The following is a 16,811-nucleotide window of genomic DNA, read 5'->3' on the forward strand; positions in this document are numbered from 1 at the left end:
ACGCGCTCAGTTGTGCTGTTGCATCGGTAAGCAATCACGACATCTGAACGCTCTCCAGAAACGTTCAGATGCTCCGCTGCCGAAGCCTGCAGGAATCACAGTCCACTGTTTGTGTGCTTTTCCCACTTCTGTGCTGTTTGTTTCCGTGAATTTGAGATTATTATCCGTAATATGGCAAGACGCCTATCATGACACAACTGGCAGAGCGCAAAACACATTTTGGATGTAGCCTGTCATTACTGGAGGAGTGTGACATTTTGTTATGGTGTATTCACAACATGTCTACAGTGCTTTGAAGTGGGAAGCGTTTCCTCCTTTGGTTTGTTCAGTCAAATGCTTGTTAGCGTGCAGTGCAGTTCATTGTTACAGTGATACAGTGTTTGTTCTATTAGAGATACGTACATGTAATGCGGGCTTATTGATTCATCAGTTGATTAATCATTTTATCGACAAAATACGGGGAAATAGTGAAAAATGCTCACCACGCATTTCTTTGTTTTGTTAGATCAGCAGTGCAGAAATGCTAAAATATTGAGTTTACACGGTTCAGTGAAAGGGCACAATGGTGCTTTGATGCATGCAAGCATGCTCACAATTGCAATGCCAGCATGCTTGTATTTAGCAGGTTTACTATACATGCTAACAGCAGCTAGTTGTTAATCGTGCTGTGGACGGAGTGCGTCTGGTTGATTTATGATTTGAAATCTTCTGCTGGGTGACATAGATTAGACTTTTAACAAGAGAGAGAGCGGTGCACTGTCAGTTCATGAGCTTGTCTCAACAGAACCCGTCTGTGCTTTCAAGGCATTACAGACAGGTCTGGGCCTGCGTGAAATGCCGTGTTGTGATTGGTCCACACCTCACAGCCAATAGTATCCAAATAAATCCTGTTTTACTTTTCAAGAAAGGGAAACCTTTTTTAGTCTTCGTTGTGGATTTAATGTTAATTTTAGCAATTAAAAATAAACGTTAAGATATTCTCCCAGTTCCTTATTATGGGCCAGTTGTGCAGTTGTACAGTGACTCTCTACATTGGGCACAGATAAGATAAGAACTGCTACAAGTCTATAAAGTCACAAATCTGTCTTAAAGTGGGAAAGGAAATTAAGGATGAAAGTGTTTCTGTATGGCTGCCGCTGCATTCAGCTGGTCGGTCTGGTTTTCTAATGTTACTGTTCAGTGCATGTGCATCCAGATATATACTCCACACTGACGACATCGCAGTCGAGTGTTGTCAACTCTCAGGGGCTTTGTTGTGAGCACAAAGCACTTATGAGAAATGATTGCTCCTCTCGACCCCCCCGACAGAACGAGACTCGCTCGTGTCTCGCCCTTACGTGCACAGAGTCGGCTGCTCTCCTCATTCATCACCCGTAGTAGCCTCGTCCTGTGACAGCAAACAGCTCAGATGTAGTCCCGTGAAGCAGGTGAGGTTTGCAAGCCGAGCGGTGCAAAACTACCCCACCCAAGTCATCGCTGCGTCTTAAAAACACGATTGTCAGAAAATACAGCTGTTTGTAACACTGTTGCCTTTTAATGGCCTGTCTGCATTAAAAGTCTGGTTGAGATGCAATATTTATGGGGTCTCCTTCCGGCAGAGAAATGAGACAAGCTAATCTTTTATTCATCAGCCAACCTGCGCTGTCTGGATGCAGACAATTAGTTGCACCTTATGTGCATAGAGTAAGAGAAGCGAAGAAGCTAAGCAGCCTTTTATTCCATGTTTGTTCCAAATAGTTAAAGTCTGCAGTAGCATGCAAAGTGTTTTTCATCTTAATGTCCAGCAAACTTCAATGAAAAGTGCACTAATCTTTTCCAGTGCGAGCCAGTCAGCATTGGTTTGGACTTTTAATGGCGCAGCAGATGAGTAGATATCAAATGCGTCACAGATATGGAAGTAACAAGTGGTTGTTAAGAAGAGGTCAGCGAGGGTGGATTAAGGTGTACTTTCGCTCTCCGCCGTATACGTCAGAAAGTGAAACCTAGCTTGCCCTCAGTCTCAGACCAGGCATCCTGATGTGAAGTTACCGGCTGCTCATCCAGAGAACAAAACCCTCTTGATATTTCGCATCGCTGCACAGAGCCGCGGAGCTCAAAATCCCTCATATCCTGTCCTCTGCCCACTTGGCTGTGATGAAAATGCGTGGCTGTTTTTTTTCAAAGCTCGTGTTTGGAGGAAGGGGTCGATGATGAGAACCTCTGAGGCCGACAACAAGTGTCTGCTTCCTGCTTGGATTTGCATGTGCTGATGATGAGTGCGAGGAGCTGCGTGGCCCCTCATCACTGACAAAAGCTCTCCAGCGGCGCAGCCAGCCAGCCGCTGATCGGCCTCTCTCTGCAGCATTGTGTTGGCATGCGGCCATGAAGCCACTGAATTAGCGTGACGTCAGCTGTGCGTTCAGATTGTGAGCGTTCGCATGGCTGCTTTGAGTAATTTGTTCTGTAATTTGTTGTGATGGTTGGTGGTACAAGCTTTGATTGCATCAACTGTATCTGGTGATCGGCTGCTTTTACACAGAACGTATTTTTCACTGTTTTTGGTGTTGCATTCCATTGACGTTAAATAGCTTTGATGAGTTCGTGGCGCTATCAGAGCTGCTTTTAAAGCTGTAAACACAAAAGTGACACATTTTCCCGTTATGGTTTTATTTATTATGGAGTGAATCAACACAGTTAAGCTGCAGGCCAAAAAACCAAAACAATGAGACCCTAAAATGCAGCATGGAGCTGAAATGTCAACGTTTTCTGTGGACCGCTTTCACATCATGCGCAGTCATTTCATCCAGTTTGAACACAAAAGTATTGATTAGTGCAGCTTTAAGTATTTTGGGGGAAGTCCAAGCCAAGTCTCGAGTCTTAATGAGTAAACTGCAGGTGAGGACGTGATTCAGAATATCATATAGCGACCATGTTATGTGAACAGCTCCTTTCAGTGTGAAGGCAGAGTCATTAATTATACAACCTTCATTCCAAAGCGGTTTGGACGCTGTGTAAAGCATAAATAAAAAAAAAATCTATGCTAATCTCGCCTGCCATTGTCTTAATTTGTATTATTTTATTCTGGAATTTTTTATTATTTTAAGCCGGTCAAAACTCAGATCTCATTTTTGTGATTTAAGTCAGTCTTAAATAGAGACTTTTTTCCCTCAGTGTCTCTTTTTCTGTATGTTTTCCTTACCTGAATTGAGGATCTAATGATAGAATGTGGGATTTTTAGATAAATAAAACGTATTGGACTTGAGCTCCGAGCATTAAGTGCAGTAAAAAATCCTATTATAGCCATTCTTTTAGACGTCTGTTGGTCAATTTTGCGCTCTTCATGCTTCTTTGTTGCTCTCCTAATGTATTTTTTCACTGTTTGCTCTATCTGTTGAGTGCAAAATAAACCATAAACTGGCAACACCTGATAATAACATGATTCTCCCGTTCAAACCCACCCGAGACCACCACGCAGAGGCACAGCTGCGCCACCAGCATGTGGTCAGAATAGAGCAACCAGTGGTCTGACATGCTTTCAGTGCCTGCATTGCCCCATTGCCTCAAGATGACTGAATATTTTTGTGCTTTCCTCCAGCACTAGCCCACCGACTCTGATGGGCCCTAGCCATTAGGGGTGAAGGCTGCGGTGGGCTGCTGTTAAGCTCATGTGGTGTGTTTGTTGACACAGAGAGGTGGATAGTTGGAAACAGATGAGAAAAGCAGGGTGGGGCGTTATCTCTGCGACTCCCTGAGCTCCTCTGTCATTACTGGAGCGCGGCCACCGGCCTCATTTGTTTCTGTTGTTATCAGTGGTGCGAGGCGTGTACTGCCCCACCTCATGCCTCCATAACACTTAATCTACACCTTTATGAACGTGTTTCCTGCTACGCACCCGCCATAACGGGCTTCAAATGCGAGAGCTGGGGGATTACAGGCTGTTGGCTCGGCAGCACACCTGAATGAGCTCTTTGGTTCCGCAGCAGTCTGTTATGCTCCTATAAGCTCCTGGTTCAATGCTGGGAACTCTCCTCCCCTTCGCCAGAAGCCGTAGTCCCTGCTGGCTTGAGTGACACTTGGCAATATTTACTCCTATTGACCTATTGATCCAGATCATGTGCTCGAGTCCAGCTGGAGTCCGCGTGTTTTGTATTCGTCGGTAGTGTTGAAAAGCTGGCTCAAACCGCCGCCGTCCATGGAAATGTCCTGTTTTTCAGGAGTGCACCTCTGAATCAGCTCCACTTGTCTCTCTGACACTAGAATCTATAGCTAACAACAGACTCATCAGACAGCTACAGCTGCTGTGAACATCACCTCTAACAACACAAGCACACAAACGTGATTGTGATTGATTATCCGCCCATTAACCTTTGACCTCAGCGCTGTGTCTCTGAACAATAAAGAACAATAAAGACCAATCCATGTTTGCTTTACTGAAAGTCCATCTTTGATACGATGCATGATGCCTGATCATTTACAGAAAACCGAGTAGAAGACAACAACAATTACACTTTAATTACCTTCCAGAGCTTAGAGTGGTGTCTTATAATGTCTTCTGATGACTCTCTTTATCAGTTTTAGCATAAAAATGGTCACATTTAAAAGGCCAGACTGTTTATAATATGGCCAAAAGTATGTGGACGTGTCAGCATTCTTAAGCTCTTGGGCTGTTTTTAGTTGAACTCATGGGAAATCTACAGCACACAATGAGAGTACTTCCATCTTTTTTGGGGCGGGTCTTTCCTGTTGCAACATAGCAGGACCCTCTGGCACAAAGAGGTCCAAGAAGTTTGGTTTGGGAGAACTTGAGTAGCCTGCAGACCCCGGGCCAATCCTCCTGTCTTTCAGTGCTTAAAATCCACTTCAGTTTCCTTGCTTGCCATGTGCTGTATCTGTGTCACTGTTGGTCTTCAAATAAACGTGATGTTTTAAAGAATTACACAGTATATAAACATAAAGAGCCTGATGGGATACAAATCACTGACTCTGCAAAGCATCGCTGTTGCTCTTCATTCAGAGGGCTGACGCCTAACACCTGTACCTCTCGCCATCAGACATAGCTGTTGTGGAGATGACAGACGCCTTCCGCCAGCCCTCGCTCTTCTACCACCTGGGAGTCAGAGAGAGCTTCAGCATGGCCAACAACATCATCCTGTACTGCGACACTAACTCCGACTCCCTCCAGTCTCTGCAGGTAAGCCGCGATGAGCGCAAAACCGGGACAGCCCCGCCCTCGTTGCTTTGACGCACGAACCGAACAATCACCTTGGCTATATTTAGGAGGAGGCGGTGAATTGACAGAAATGTAATTTGGTGGCAGCGGCACAGAAGCGTGTCAGTAATTTGATGGGAGGGAATGCCTTTATGAAGCTGTTTGAGACAGGAAGTCAACAGCGGCCTCGTTTCGTTGTGGATAAGCAAAATCATTAGTGTTTAATGTAATTGTGTTATTCAATCAGTGATTTTTAAAGTGGTAATCCATCCTACATCTTTCTGTCCAGTCCTGTTTTTTCATTTGTATGTAATGTTTTATTTGTTTTTATTAAATTTAAGTGTCTTTAGGCGACACTTTTTAACCTCCTCCAAAGAGGTTTAAATTTCAGCCTACAGTTGATTTTATGTCCATAGTTGACTGTATTTTTTATTTTATTTTGTGCCTATTTGTTCCTTTTTTCTTTTTTCTACCTCTCCTTTTTATTCTTGCTGTTGTAAGAAGTAAATTTTCCCGGTGTGGGATCAGTAAAGTCTTATCTTATCTTAAAATATCTGTCACAATAACGGATTTCCATAAAGTCTGCTGAGAAGTTGAACTACTTCATTTATACTCATAGTTTGATGCAAATTCAGATGGAAGTAATCATATGTATTATTTATTAGATAGCGACAGCATAGATACGGTCAAAGACGGGGGAGTGAAAGAACTGTGTGACATGATCAAAGGTCCTCCATCAGCATCAAACCAGGGATGCTGCTCGACCACCAGGACATTTTCCACTAGTAATAATAGATTTTGTGCGTACTTTAGTTGAGGCATGCTTTTTAGTTCTTGTGTTTTGCTAATGCTGACTAGCTAACGGCTAACTGCCGACATATTTCCCCCAGGAAAGAGCTTCTAGACAATGCGATGAAGTTCATACTGTTAACTAAATGTTGAATCAGTACTGCACTGTGAGTCGTCGTAGGACAGCAGTGAGTCTTCTAGCTGCTGTGTAGCAGACCAGACGTAGCTCAGGCGGGCGGAGGCTTAACACATTTAAAACCTCCTGCTGTAGGCGACTTGTAGCAGAGGAACACTGGAGCCTTTATGGTGGGTTGTTTGCACAGTGGGAGGATTTTTATGGCGGCTGGGATCCTCAGGCAGCAGCCACGCTGTATGGTCAACATATAGCACCGTGCAGCCAGCCTGGAGGGTTTATTGTAGCACTCTCTCCTCTGTTATTTCTGCCTTTTAAGCTCTAAAAATACTTTAAGATGCCATTCTTTCCTGCTCGAATGTAAGCTGGTACCTAATAAGAGTTTTCCCTTCCTGTGGTCTGTCGTGGTGCCCGCCCGCCGGGCTCTGCAGTCGGCCTCGTTCTGCCTGAAAAGACCACTTCTCTCCGGTGGTTTCCTCCGATCGCTATCAGGCTGCTAAATTCATTCAAAGGGCTCTGTTTTAATGTCAGGGGCTTTCTTCAAATACTGATACTCCTTTTAAAAAACACACCAGGACCTTAAAGGGGTCTTTGTGTACCTGGTGTGCCCATGCCGGTCATGCTTCTTTTCACAACAGATATATATTTATTTTCCTCTCTTTTCTTTTTTTTTTTTTTTGAAGAATAAAACAAGTCTGTGCAAGCAAGTACACATGGACGTAGTTTTGTCATGAATGAAATGAACCTTGAGAGAAAAGTTCAACCTACTTTCACAGCTCTGCACACCTACAGTTATTAATCACTGCGTGAAGTGGGGGTGATTGTGTTTCGTAAAGTTACAGAGATTATCATCCAAACCGCCACCGCACTCCGCGAAAAGGGGCTTCAGACGCTGTCATCAGCAATTCAAGAAGCGCTGGATGTGAAGCATACTGAGGCCTTAAGCTGCTTTGTGTACAGAGGAAGTGAAGCTAACCCTAACCCAGACAGTAGAGTTTTTGTGCTTTTCTGACTTGAAATGACTCTAAAATGTTTCTGTCACAGGTTTTAAATGCGTAGATGATTAAATAAAGTCAAATTCTACACTTTTTATAACAGAAACGTGTCTCTTTCTTGCCTAATGTAAGTCATCCTCTGTGGAGCTTTCATTGTAAACAAAGCCTTAAGGTTGAACATTGCATTTCCTTCCTCATGAAATATTTGCAGCTTATGTTCTTCTTCTTTTACTTTATCGGAGCATTTCTACTTCTACTATCTATAAGACGGATTACTGCCACCAGCTGTTGATAGTTGCTGATAAAATATTACTGTCTAAGATATGATGTATTGACTTTCATTTTATTTTTTAGATTTTTATTCAGTCACACAGCGTCCAAAGCAAAATTGCTCTGAGGAGAAAGTGTTCTTGTTAAATCTCTAACTGTATTTTTCTCTTCTCGTCTTCCAGGAGATAATTTTTCAGAAGAACACTGTAAGTACACAAAGCAATGTTTTTTTTTTTCCCCTCGCATTTGCCTTTCACACATTACTCACCCATTGCTCACACATCACACATATTATGTGCTGCAAAGAATATGCTTTTTTACAGCGTGCGGAGAGCGCAGTGTCTAACACCTTATGTTTCTCTTCGTGGTGCTACAAAGGTCGTGCAGCCCGCTTTTGTTGAGACGCTGTGATGAATGCTTCACAGACATGCAAAATAAAAAACATCTTCTCTGCCATTATCAAGATGCTTTCCTCGGATGATGTTGCTGTTTGATGGGCGACAGTGACTGCACGAGCATGAGCTGCAAAGACGCGAGCATTTTGAAAATTTGACTTGCAAAAGGTGCAGCATTCAAATAAGGTGCTGCCCTAAAGCCAAGGAAATCCTGTCTTTTACTGACTCACACCTTGCTTTAGTCCCTAATATAATCTGCAGTTGATTGAGACTTAAACACATGATTTGCTATATGTCATTTTTAGTGAAGTCCCTGCACATATGTACAGTGTTTTTAGTTGGAAATGTGCATTGTTGATTTGTGGCAGTGTCTCAGATTGTGTGCTGCAGAGAAGAAAGCCAGTAGTGTTGTCATTATTTACCACCTATGAGTCCTGTTATAGCAGCAGATAGTGTAGTGGGCTCCTAAATGACTACTGCTGCTGCATCAGTGTAAGGATGTTTTTAACATACTGTTTTTCTTTCTGTTTTTGGCAGTTGCATTAATAAAATGTCAGAAAATGGAGAAAAATACATATCAGAGTTTCCCAGAGCCCGTGGTGGTGCCGGTTGGCCAGCCAGTAAGCCAAATCTCAAAATAATTCAATGAAACAGAGAAAAGCAGCATTTATTCTAATTTGAAAAGCTGGAATTAACAAATGTTTTTCTTGAATTTCTTCAAAATTGTTGCTGGTTAATTTTCTGTTAACTCAGCTCAACTCCGCACTAGAACAAAGTGTGATTAAGGCACAAGAGGAAGGAGGAGTCCATGTTCAGGAGTGAGGTGAGAGGCTTAGCTCTCCTAAGTGGCTTTTCAGAGTGGAAGGAAGAGGACCTGTGCTGCATGAAACGTACCGATCTCTGACTCTGACTCTGTGAGGAGAGAGATTATCACTCACAGTATGAGAGCGTTAAATGCACTCAACGTCTTCCTTTTCTCGCCTTCTTGCTTCATTTAGGCCACTTAACTGCCCTCCGTGCAGGTCAAAGTGCACTTAAAAGTGCAATATCTGCACAGTTTTTGATCAGTTTATTACATTTTCCATACATTTGAATGTGTTGTTGCTGTTTTCTCTGCATGTGCATTTTCATTCCCATTCCCATGGAAGCACTCTACCTTTTCATCTTAAAATGCATTTTGAACATCACTTTGTTCATATATATAAGATAAGATAAGATAGACAAGATAAGATAGACTTTATTAATCTCCAGCTGGGGAAATTTGGGTATTACAGGCAGCAGGTAATGGTAGATCAATGGCAACTGAAATAGAGAAATACTAAATAAAAGCTGACTATGTATATGTACATTTTTATATAAGAGAAAAAAATAAAGGGAAATATATATAAAAAAATATACATTGCCACAAGGAACTATAAGAAAAATTACCATAAAAATATACTGCCAAGAATTCACAGACACAAATTGCACATAGCACATTCATATAGATGTAAACTGGACACAAGGAAGCTTGCAGCCGATGGCAAACATCCTCAGTGGTGACATCAGGACCTGCCTTCTGCAAGTCAGCACACAAGCCAGAGCATTTAGCCTGCTGTCACTCAAACTTAATAATTAAGCCTTAGAATTAGAGCCCTCAGATTAGGTATAGACACTGTTTATTTAGAAATTAGAGAGCAGGCAAGGACAGAAACGATCAAAATAGCTAAGTCATGCTAACCCTTCCCCAGCTCAGTCACTGTTGCTCAGCCTGTCAAGCTCTCCACTCTCACAAGACACATGTGCAGTTTCCAGTATTTCTAGATTTACCGCTTCGAGTTATTGAAACAGTAGGTCCTTAATTACACACAGAAGTAAGCAAAAGCAGGGATCATAGACTTTGTTGGATGACAGTTGTCACGTGACTTGTTTTAAACAAGAACCCTGTCAAAAGGTCTTAAATATTCATATGATGGCTTCACGCATGATGTGATGCTAAAAGACCCCAAACCAGATGAGCAAGAACAACAGCAACCAACATTACGCTCACCTGTTGGCTCCCGTGGAGTCAGGTGTTTCAGTCCAGAACAGGAATTCCTCTTACGTAACCTGTAATCCCACAACATATGTGGGATGTCTTCGCTTGCCTTCGCTCGTTAGTTGTTTGTTCAACTTTTGCTCTTGCGCAAGAAGAAAAGACCACGTGGAGAAATCCAAAGGCTGACAGCCACAGCTGCTCCGCCTGCACTCAGGTGCCCTTTAACCGCAGACCCCTCCGTGCTGATGCAGTTCATTTCTGCCGTCAGAACAAATGCTTTAAAATACAGTTCGGTGCAGCAGTGTCCGATTATCCTCTGCTGTTACAAAAGCATGTGCTGTTAATTGTTAAGTGCGTTTAACTACCCACCATGAAAGTGGAAAGCCGGGTAATTGGCCTCTGTTGGTGTATTACCAATTACTGTAATTGCGTGCATCTTGCTTTGTCTGTGTTGGTGCAAAGTCATTGACTGTAGCTACCTACTGGCATGGTTTCGGATCTGCCGCTCACAGAGCTTAAAGGCAGAATGTGTAGGATTTTCCTAAAAACAGTGTATAGACTCATGACAAAACATGATCTCAATCATCACTTATGACCCACGAGAAGTGTGTGGAAATGACTGCAGAGATCCTGCAGGTATTTTCTTATTTTGCTGTGTTCAGGCGTTTCTGGGCATCAGCCTTTAGGCAGGCGGTGTGTAGCCAATCAGGGTGGCGGGTCCTTCTGGCTTTGATGACCCACGCAGGGGGGGCCAACAAATCCAGCCCATTCTACCTTTAAAGCCTGGGTGGAGGAGGCCATGGGTGGTGATTACTTCCTCAATGACTGGTTGAGCAGTCATATAAACTAAGCACTGCCATCAAGTTGTGGTCAGCTGTGTGTCTGTGTGAAGGTGAGTGGTTGGGCATGCAGCTCCAATACTGTCCTGCTATAACTGCAAATGGACAGATGGACCAAACCAGATGAGTCACTTACCGAATATCTGAGTCATTTTCAGCCACATTCACCAGACCCCCCCCCCCAGCCAGTGCTGTCACATGTAACGTGTCACCTGTGAGCGCCCAGCGGAGGTCAGCTGGGGCTGCAGTCGCTCTGAAACATGCATCACCCTGTGAAAACAAACCTGTCATGTGACCCCCGTGACAGCATGAATCACACAAAGGCAGAGGAGCTAAATATAGCGTTTTTTTTTTGTAACCTGTCTGGTTACACCTAGCATGAACAGGGGTCACAGGTTTATTTTTGAAATGCATGCACCGCCGCTGCAGCAGGCGGTGATGTCATGACCCGCTGCTGCAGGGGAGGAAGTAGTGATACGCGGATGGCTTTCCTCGCTTCGACACCGCACCTTCCTTTCACTTCCTTTTTCTCTCTGGGCAGTGTGTTTTCTCAAAGAGGCCGCAGAAAAGCTGGAACCACGATAGAATATTAAAAGCTGTCAGGATGCAGCTGGGTAACAGCCCAACCGCCTTCAGACGCTCTCATGTTCTGTTCCACCACACATCTGACGTTCTGGGAATAGCTCTCTCCTTGAAAAGACCTCGGCTGCTTCTTGAGGATGCCAGTGGTGGATTTCCTGCCTCTCTCTGTCTCTTTCTCTCTGTGCCGTCTGTAAAACACCACACGCACGTGTTTCCTTTGTTTATTCGGCGGTGACAGGCCACCGCAACAGGAGCATCACAACCGCTGGCTGCCGGAGATTAATGCGAAGTTAAAACAAATACAGAATACAGAAATCTACATCCAGACGAAACACAGATGTCTAGAATTAGAGCTAAGTAAATAACGGAGAGCGCTAACAGCGGCTAAGAATAAAGCAGTCACTCCTGAATGGTACAGCTGCGGCATATAACAGGGCCGAGCTTTGCACGGGGTGAGCAGCGAGACTACTGCTTGATTTTCAAGAGCAAAAGGCTGCATGAACAAGTGGAATCTGCAAGTGCGCCTCTGTTTAGTGTTTGTGGTTGCAAGAAAGCAGCTCCTAATGGGACTCTCACCATGAATGCACATCTCTCCTCGTGGCTGCGGCCTGTTTAGACTGGTTCAGTGAAGACAACGCCGCATAAAAACACTATTGTCTGCGTAGGGAGATCAGAGCCTAAGCCTCATGTCATTACCTGAAAGCGCCTCAATGAGGGGAAACAGCTCAGACTTCCTCCAGGCTAATCTGCTTCCTCTCTAACTGTATGTTTTACTATACAGTGTCTATAAAATACATCAACAGTGTTTGTTACTTACATTTAAGTTATTTGTTTAATGACGGTTTGTACTTACTGTACTGTATAAGGATATCTTTAACTGCTTATGGTACTTTATATTCTGATTTAGGTTATGAAGACATGTGATAGCTCGGTATCGGCAAAACTAGAATAGAATCGAGCCAAAGATGCTCTATAACAAAGATGATGCATTAAAAGCTGCACCAGTGCACTTCCTGTCTCCTCAGCGGGAAATGTTACCCCTAAATTCCACCCGGCGAGTGACGTCCGTGTTCCGTCCACGACACGCCTCATAGAGCTGATAGCGTGCGGTTCCAGCGCGCATGTTCCATCTCCGTTTATCTGCTCCGTGGAGGATTCGCACGGAGTTTGTTTTTGACGGCTGACACGTCAATCAGCACAGACCAGATGGAGCCAGACAGGAAGTCAGACACCCAGTCACACATCAACGATAATTACAACAATTAAAACAGACAAAAACAGACACTGTTTAACTACAAAATACACAAACACAATATCAAGGAGAAATCAGATCAAACCAGCAAAATCAGGCAGGTGTGGTTAGCAGCCAGGTAGAGGGCGGAACAAAAACGCATCGCAGAGACATGCCTGGTGGAATCTCGGGATCATGTAGATGGATGTCAAAACAAACACGAGATAAATTCAATGTTTGCGCCTTATTTTGCAGCTTCTTTTTATCTGCTGTCTTAATATGAGTAATGTTGCTTTCAAGCTTTTCAAGCAGGGATGTCTGTGTTACCGGATCTCGCAAGAGTGTGTTGCTAAGACGGAAAAATCCTATTTTTAGTGCCAGACTGTTCAGCAGGTATGTGGCTTATGAAAAAATGTCCAATATTTAGTTTGGTGACTATGGGACAAAAAAATCCAAAAAAGATTTTGATGGAAGGGGCGGGGCAGTGGTGAAACCCACGTGACACAGATACAGGAAATGACTAACCATCTCTGAGAGAGCTGCATGTAAGTAACGTAATAAAGAGACAGTATTTCATAAGTTCTTTACTGTTTTATTGCATTAACGTTTGTAAATGCACCTGTTTTAAAACAGAAATAACAAGGATATAGAAATAGAACAAAGGATACACATAACATGTAGCTGCAACCTGCCGTGTTTTAACATTTGGACTCCAAGAGGTCTGAATCGGTGTCTGTTTAGACTTCAGCACATGCATTGAACAGTAGTTTGCAAAAGCATCTCACCACAAGGTCAATTCCAAAACATTTGTGGAGCTTTCGATCATATCACACAGTCTTCCTCAGCAGATGGAGTCACTCAGTCCTCATAGAACTGTCCTTTTGTTTGCATTTCATTTTCTTGTCCATGTTGGAAAAGAGTGAAAGTTCACACTCGGCCTTAGAAATAGTAGCTGACACAACAGTTTCACCACAAGGTTTATTTACTGGCTATTCTGGAGCTTTTGACAGTAACAAGCAATCTTCTTCAGCAGATGGAGTTCGAGCGGAGAGGAGTAGGAGGTCAGGGATGAACTCTGAATCTAATCTAAAACTAAAGTGCTCAGAAAATGTGAAATTTACAAAGGAGGGGAGCCAGATGGACCTTGTGTTCAGACTGTTTTGTCAACTAAATTGAAATTTTGAAGCACTACAAAAATAAAGATGTGAAGATTCAAATGCAGATATCATCAAAAGCTACTGAATGTAATTTTGTCCACTTTGAGCCACATTTAATCTAATTCCCAAGTCTTTTGGATCTTCTAAACGATACGCCCACGTTTGGCTGAAATATTGCTTATGCCTCTTTCACACCAAACCCACAGTGTCGTGCAAAAAGAGTCCTCCGATGCTTAAATATATTGGCTCTTTTCCAAAACTGTGTCTCCTGTCTCAACAGACATGCTCGGCCAACTACACCTTCATCCCGTACATGGTGACGCCCCACAACAAGGTGTACTGCTGCGAGAGCAGCCTGATGAAGGGCCTCACCGAGCTGATGCAGCCCAGCTTCGAGATGCTGCTGGGGCCCATCTGCATGCCGCTGCTCGACCGCTTCATCCAGCTGCTCAAAGTGTCGCAGGCCAATTCCCAGTAAGTAGGCCTGAGAGGAAGGGCCGACGGTGGGCGGCCCGGATCAAAAACTAGACGGTGCTGTGCATTTTTCATTGAATTTCCCAATGTGCATTTTTCATTTAGTCCATTTTCTATGTAGCATATACCATATGCTGCACTTCATCTGTTTTTTTATGCCTTTCATTAATTATAATTTGAATGAATGTTTTATGAATCGTAATTAGATCCCCCTACACACATGCTAATCATGCTATTCATCGTCGCAGCAAATGCATTGCACATAAGCAGGCATGCTAAACAATATAAACATCCTGTTTTTGAGGTCAGCGCTGCTCTTCAAAGGCAGAGACCATGTAACTACAGAAGCACAGCATATATAACATGCATAAAATTAGCATGTCTGGCCTGATAAGAACCTGCATAAAAAATGCAAAGGCTGCACACAACCTTTGGATAATCTTCAAGGGAAAACAAAGTATCCACAAACAAAATGTTTATGTATCTCTGTTTGCTAATATTAATATTCCTGGTAACAATATATCAACTAATAACAAATTAATCTGCAATTTAATCCATTTAGATATGTGATTTAAGGGTAGCTTCATCGCACCCAATCACATAAATGCCTTCAATCAAAAGCTAAGAAGGCACTTTATGCTGCTCCTCTGCAAAGCTAGCGCTAGTTAGCGTCATCAAGAGTTTAGCTAGCTGGGTTTTATCTGACATGGTTGATAATGCCTCATTTATTCATGTAGAATAACACACTGAATTATGTTGGTTCATCAAAGTGGATATTTTAATATTTCATGGATCACAGCCAGCAACAAAAAAACACAGTAAGTAAATTTAAGCTAGCTGTAGCTTTCTTTAGCTAAGGCTAGCCATGGCTACATCTGCCTTGCTTTAGCTAGCTGTTTAGGTTTCGCTCTCTGTCACAGTTTTAGATGCTGTTTTTAAGGAAATCATAACATTGTATGGTATAAATGATTCACACATGGTTAAAAAAATGCCAAACAGTCAGATCTCTTTCTGAATTGTGGCTCTGTGGGGCTGAATAGCGTTAAAAGGTTATTTCCCGTCGCGAAAATGTTAATGATTTGAGCACGGGGAAGCAAGAGAAAAGAGCTATTTAAAGCTATTCCTGCTAACAAGAAGTTCCCCTGAAGGCAGTGACACATGTGAAATACCCAGAGTGTTTCATTATATGTCCGCAAACAATGGCTATGTGGGATAACATTGTTCAGTTGGTTGTTTTATCATTTACATGCTGGCTTAGCTGGATGGTGGTTCATGAAGCGGGCGCACGGCAGATGAGGAAGCCGTTATAGTGTGATTTCTTCAAGTTCCCAGGGAGCAAAATTTAGCTCACAGGTGTTCATGCACGAGCCGCGCTGTGACCCTTTGTTTTAATATCCCACTCGGTCTATTTTTACTTGCTGTAATTATTTTCACGTGGTGCAATCCTCAACTTTGACTTGCGTGGTGATCCACATTAAAAAAATAAGTAAATTAAAAATAAAAAAAAAAGATCAGCAGCCTCAGCTGCTGGGGTAATATTTCAGGCTTTCCTGCCAACAGGCGATGCAGCAGCCAGTTGAACAGTGACTCAGGTTTTACTGGCAGGAAGGAAAAACGTGCACTTTGATGAAGCTTTTGTTATAACCGGTGAGCACAGCACAGAGTTTTCAGCTCAGCCATCGCTGCTATCTGACTAGAATACATTCTGTACATTGTGTGAAGGGCTACTATTTATAGTCGCTATTTATAATGAGCTACCAAGTAGAGATGAGTGTATCCTTCCTTGTGAGGTCTGTGCTATGAGCTGACACTGTTTTTTTGTGTAATAATAGTGTCACAGGCTAACATTGGCATTTTAAATGAGAACAACATATCAGTCAGTGTCACTGTCGCCTTGTTCCATTATAAGGGAGGTTTAGTTCTAGTCAGCTTGGAGCAGATTTATGATGTGACCAGAGCATATGTGCTGAGTTATTATTTGGTATTTAGGCTTTTACTCTGTCACTCCCTGCAAGGACGCACCGAGTGCAGCGACGATCATCTGCTGCAGATGAGCTTTTGGCTGTTTTGGTGCTGATGCAAAAACCGCACTTTCCCCATTACTTTATTTTGAAGAAATGCATCATGTGAACAGAGTAAGTACTAACAGTTTGCAGCAAATGATCAGCAGTGCAGTTTTTCTGCCGATACAATACTTTGTTCAATAGAAGTTTAATCAGCCAAGTCACATGGAACAGATTTGTTATGTGAATGAGTGAGTCCATGTAATTATTTGGCATTTAGGCTTTAGTTTCATCACTCGCAGCGAGGACACGCCAAGTTCAGAACTGAAGAGAATGGGGAGGTACAATTATCTGCAGCCGGTGTTCATCAGCACTTTTATCTTTTAAAATTTTTTAATACTAACACTAAGTTTTAGTACCAATACCAAAGCTAGGCTGTTTTCAATAGTTTGTTTTAAGGAATATTGGAATGTTTTTCTACTAAACGTTTTTCTGTTTGCTGTTCTAGCACAGAGTACCAATAAAATATAATATGCGTTTTGCAAAATCATCATTAAAATTAGAAACTGTAACCAAGTGATAAAGCCAGCACTCAAGAGCTCTGCAGGAAATCTAATATGTGGAGCATGTGGAGTTGTGAATGGAGACCCAAAAAATGCCCTTTTGCAAGATTGCATCAAAACATTCAGTAAACGGTTATATTTGAAGTGTGTTAAAGTTATCAGAAGAGAATATTCA

At 42.7% G+C, this 16,811-nt stretch overlaps 1 protein-coding gene across 1 annotated transcript in view; it reads left to right on the forward strand.

Annotated features, from left to right (window-relative positions):
• The window catches only part of map3k5 (mitogen-activated protein kinase kinase kinase 5), a 66,725-nt gene that overhangs the window by 12,959 nt on the left and 36,955 nt on the right, over nucleotides 1–16,811 (forward strand). Inside the window, exons 2-4 of the mRNA XM_041958308.1 lie at nucleotides 5,031–5,170; nucleotides 7,558–7,581; nucleotides 13,877–14,070. Of these exons, the coding sequence (XP_041814242.1) occupies nucleotides 5,031–5,170; nucleotides 7,558–7,581; nucleotides 13,877–14,070 (358 nt within the window). The remainder of the gene's footprint in view (nucleotides 1–5,030; nucleotides 5,171–7,557; nucleotides 7,582–13,876; nucleotides 14,071–16,811) is intronic.

Source organism: Chelmon rostratus, chromosome 18 (genome assembly GCF_017976325.1).
Source record: "Chelmon rostratus isolate fCheRos1 chromosome 18, fCheRos1.pri, whole genome shotgun sequence".
Taxonomy (NCBI): domain Eukaryota; kingdom Metazoa; phylum Chordata; class Actinopteri; order Chaetodontiformes; family Chaetodontidae; genus Chelmon; species Chelmon rostratus.